Source organism: Rhinopithecus bieti, unplaced genomic scaffold (assembly GCF_001698545.2).
Source record: "Rhinopithecus bieti isolate Rb0 unplaced genomic scaffold, ASM169854v2 scaffold_62793, whole genome shotgun sequence".
In the NCBI taxonomy this organism is placed as follows: domain Eukaryota; kingdom Metazoa; phylum Chordata; class Mammalia; order Primates; family Cercopithecidae; genus Rhinopithecus; species Rhinopithecus bieti.
In genome coordinates, this window is record NW_016824412.1 from 208650 (window position 1) to 213654 (window position 5005).

At 39.0% G+C, this 5005-nt stretch overlaps 1 protein-coding gene across 10 annotated transcripts in view; it reads right to left on the reverse strand.

The window, feature by feature from the left end:
- The window catches only part of NEK11 (NIMA related kinase 11), a 318233-nt gene that overhangs the window by 66442 nt on the left and 246786 nt on the right, over window positions 1-5005 (reverse strand). For 9 of the 10 annotated variants that reach the window (XM_017862319.1, XM_017862325.1, XM_017862318.1 and 6 more), the window contains one exon: window positions 3920-4016. The exons of the other annotated variant lie outside the window; for it this stretch is intronic. In XM_017862319.1, the coding sequence (XP_017717808.1) occupies window positions 3920-4016 (97 nt within the window). The remainder of the gene's footprint in view (window positions 1-3919; window positions 4017-5005) is intronic. 10 annotated transcript variants of the gene reach the window in all.

The window sequence follows — 5005 nt, forward strand, 5'->3', positions numbered from 1 at the left end:
ATAAATAAATATATAAATAAATAAATAAATAAATAAATAAAAATAAAAAAAATTTAAAAAAAAGCTTTTTTGAACAGAAACCCTTCCCTGAGAGCAGAAGTTTCAGGAGGACCACGGAGCCACAAAGGCCCACTTATCCACCCATTCACCCATCCATCCACCTACCTGTCCTATCTGTTCATCTATCCTACCTGTTCATCTATCCATCTACCTGTTCATCTATCCATTCATCATTTATCTATCCATATTATGAATAGCAACTTCTCTTCAAATGTACATGGAAATTCCTCAGTCAGAAAAGAAGTCATCACTGACTTCTTGTCATTCTGCCAACATTCCAATGACTCTGAGCAGTACCACCTAATAACTTCTGAGAGCTGGTGTTGTCTGTGCACCAGTAGGGGAGTTTCATTTATGGAGTAGTCTCCCTGCAAGAGTGAGAAGTGGCTGTGGCCAGAAGTCCAAGTTGGAGAATTGCAAATGGTTGGAATTTGTATTAAACAACTTCATGGCATTTTCTCAGAGAATTGGCACTAACACTTTTTGCATGCTAAAAAGATACTACATGAATGTTTTAACAAACAGCTGCTTCACTTACCAATGCCCTCAGGTATAAAACATCACTAATACATGTCAACACCTTCAGATACTTGGCTTGGGGATTTTCAAAATGAAGGAACTGCACACATATTGAGAGTCTAAGTTGTTAACATTTACTGAGCACTTACTATGTGCCATAAACTATTCTTAGTGCATTTCATACATTATCTCAACTCACCCTAACAGCAACTCTACGAGGCACAAATCATTATTAGTCCCACTTCACAGATGAGAAATCTGAGGCCCAAAGAGTTTGGTTAACTTGTCCAAGGATACATATTAGTCGGTGGCAAAGAGGGATATAAATCCCAGCAGCCTGCCCCTTGCATCTTCCCTCCTGACCACTGTGCTGGGTCTACTCTATGACTGACATTGTATATATTAATACTCACAAAGCCCCAGGGCCCCAGTTTAGAGAACTTGGAGAAGGATGTCAGTATGATCACCAGGTGTTTTGCCACCCAACTTCTTCATAGAGGAGATGACAAAGTCATTTGCCTGATATCCTTAAACTGACACACACTAAGTAAGCCTTCAGGCATTACTTACTGAGCTACAAGGTTCCTTCTCACCTAGATCTCGCCTTTGCTTATGTAACAATGGGGAAGGCTGTGGAGGGGGCAGGTGTGGTAGGGAAATTTAGGAATTCAGTTTTGGAAATCCTGAGCTTGAGATGCCTAATGGACATCCAAGGGAAAATGTCAAAGAGCAGATTAAAATTCACATATTCACTGAAATATTTATAGATATAATATATGATGAATAGGACTTCCTTAAAAGTAACATGTGAGAACAGGTGGAAGTATAGAAAAACAAGATTGGTCATGGTTGATAACTGTTGAACTGGTTGGGTTGATTAGTCTATAGAAAAATTATACTACTCTGACTACTTTTATTTGTGGCTGAAACTTCCTATAATTAAATGTTTAAAAGTTCAGGACACATAATATTTCTTATGTAGGCTACCACCAAAAGTGTATAACCTGAAGCTCATGATGAGGAAGCAACAGACAAACCCACAGTAAGAGATATCTTATAAAACAACCAGCCTAAACTCTTCAAAAATGTCAGTGTCATGAAAGACGAAGAATGACTGAGGAACCATTCTAGAGTAAATACACCAAAGAGACATAGCAACTGAGTGCAATGTGTGATCCTGGCTTGTATCCTGAATCGGAAAAACAATTGCTATAATGGGTACTATTGGGATAATCAATGAAATCTGAATATGGATTTGTATGTTAAATAGTAGTATGTACTGATGTGAAATTTCCTAAATTCAATCATCAGACTGTGGTTATATAAGAGAATGTTCTTGTTTTTAGAAGCTACACGTTTAAATATTTAGGGATGAAGAATTGTGATGCATGGAATGTATTCTCAAATGGATCAGTAATAATAATTTATAAGTGTATATGTGTATATACTATATAGATAGATAGAAAGAAAAATTACAAAAATGTGGCAAAATGTTAACAACTGGTAAATCAAGATGAAGTCTATACTGGTAAATACAGAAGTCAACATCTTGCTCAGTCACAGCCCCTTCCCAGAGTGGCCAAGATGCAATGTCTGATTGATGGGGTTAAGAAGGCCCTCTTGTCCCAACTCAGGACAGTCCTGCAGGGCCATCTAGCCCCAGAATTCCCTATGGGGTTGGCAGAGGCCTCTAATGACCTATGTCACAGCTTGACTTCTCCCTAACTAGTCTGCTTCCTTCCTCTTCCTTTCTACAGGTGTTGGTCTCCAGAAGATTCCCTCACAAAACTCCTCCTATACATTAATTTCCATCTCTCAGTATGCTTCCTGGGTATCCAGCTGTGGCAATTAACATGACCATTTTACAGATGAAGAAACTGAATCTTAGAAAATCACTTGTGAAAGGTTAGACAGCCATTTATTAGTGAAGCCAAGACTCAGACACCAAATCTGCTGACCTCCCGTTTCTCCTCCTTTTTCTTTACCTCTCCAAATTATATCGCTCTGTGAAGGTTAAGTCCCTGCTTCTCCCAGAGGCCTTCCAAATTCCCCTTTCTGACCTTAGAACTCTCATCATCTATTTGGCTCATGGCCACGCTCCCATTTGGGGACTGTTACTAACTATCCCTTCATATTACATAACCATTATGTTGTCACTTAACGTTTTGCATTTTTAAGTTTTGTGTTGTCTCTACATTATAATCTCTATGGAGACAAATGTCATTAACTGTTCTTCTTGGCATCCCAATAGTTGAGATCCATATGCTAAGCATGTAGTATATCACTGTGCAGAGAAAATCACTGTGCAGAGAAAGAACAGCAAGATTTCCTCTCTCTGGCTGGCTTCTAAGTCTTTGAAACTGAGAAAACACAACATGCTCAAAAGATACGCAGCTTTGCAGCCTTGATTTCCTTTTTGTCTTTTCTGGAATGACATAAGGAGTCACAATATAAAATATAAAAGGATGGCAGGTTATTGCACTAAAGGAGCAATACCATCCATGGGGGAATAACTCAAACTGCATTAGCCCACATTAAAAAGGTGAGCCAGAAAGTACTTGGTCAATTACAATAAAGCAATAAGGAGAAAAACAACACACTAGGAATAAAATCATTAGAATGCATATTGGCCAATTAATTTTGCAAAATATTTTCATTTTAATTATTTAAAACATTTCATAATATGCTCGGAAATGGAGTATAGTGTACTTTGCAAAAGTAATGAAGTCTTAGATCAAAAATCTGACACGACATTGTTAACTTTTATGGGTAAAATAAGCAAACCACTTTTCTTTTCTTTAAAGACTATCAACTGGGAAATTAGCAACGCCTTCTATATTATCTCCTCCAAGCAAGGAGAGGTGGAGGTAGCTTCCGTCTACAGAGGGAAAGATTAATCCAAACTCCTTCACTTCCAGTTTCTGGGAATCACTTCTTGCCATGGTAATTATGTTATTATATGACTACTCTGGTACAGGTAGGGTTGGAAAACAGTAAGTATATAAACATATTAACAGCTTTAGGCTTGGAAATAACTTTCAGCATTTTTTTTCCTTTGCTTGCAAACATTAGTATGGATGAGAATGTGCTGTGCTACAAGAATACTATAAGTGCAAATCAACTGAAAAATAATTCTTGCCAAAGTTCACTAACTATTCAACCAGCACCAATACAGAAAGTGAATTTTAGAGAGAAGTTTGTAAGTTGGAGCATCTTAGTCCCAGGTATTTTGTTACAGCAGCACAAATGGACTAAGACAGTATCACATGACTGGGTCACACACTTGGTCAATATGCTTTAACACTGCACCTTCCTAGGGGGCAGGCAACACGCTACTTACTCCCTCATGCGTTTCATCTTGGTACTGGCCATCGCACTGTGGAAAATTGTTGGTCCTGGGGACATGTCTGCAGCCATGCTGGGGATGGTCTTTGTGTCTGAAAATCAATGCACAGCTCTTATTGACTTCATCAGCAATCCTGCAACTTCGAGGCAACGTTCAAGGGCAATCAGAAAACAGAAGCCAATCCACCTTTGCCACATGGTAATGCTACATTAATTAGAGATGAATTCAATTATAACGTGCACATTAAGAAGATTTATTCCAAATGACAAGATTATTTACAGTTTTAATATGCACAAGGCATTCCAGGACAAAGCCTCTCTCACAAAGGATTGTTTAAACAAAACACCATTATTTCAAAGATGAGCTTTTCATCCTAGAAAACTCAGGGGATGTATCTATAGAAAAGCAAGTGTTCCCGAGGACCGTTTGGCCACTCTCTTTCAGCAGGTGTGGATGTTTGACTAAATGACTAGGAATTTTTCTAATAAGCTTAGTTTTCCTTTCATCTTAATCTTATACCTGAGCATTAGCTTTTTTGCAGTGGAAAGCAAAATGCTTAACAGAGGTCATATCTGCAGCTTTAAACTACAGCAGAATGGAGCAGAAGGCCAAAGTTGTGTTCAGAAGGTAGAGTTGGTAATGAAAGTTGAGGTGTAATGAAATCTGCTGAGAGAGCTACAGTTTTTCATGAAACATCCTGAAGGCTCTTATAAAACAAGTTGAAACTGAGGGAAAGAAACATTCCATCAACTGAAACAACACTACTTTCCATTAAAAAGCTAAAACTGGGCTGGGCGCAGTGGCTCACAACTGTAATCCTGGCACTTTGGGAGGCCAAGGTGGGCGGATGACCTGAGGTCAGGAATTTGGGACCACCCTGGCCAACACGGTGAAACCTTGTCTCTACTAAAAATATCAAAATTAGCTGGGTGTGATGGCACATGCCTGTAATCCCAGCTACTCTGGAGGCTGAGACAGGAGAATCACTTCAACCTGGGAGGCGGAGGTTGCCATGAGCCAAGATTGCACCACTGCACTCCAGCCTAGGTGAAAGAGCGAAGCTCTGTCTCAAAAAAAAAA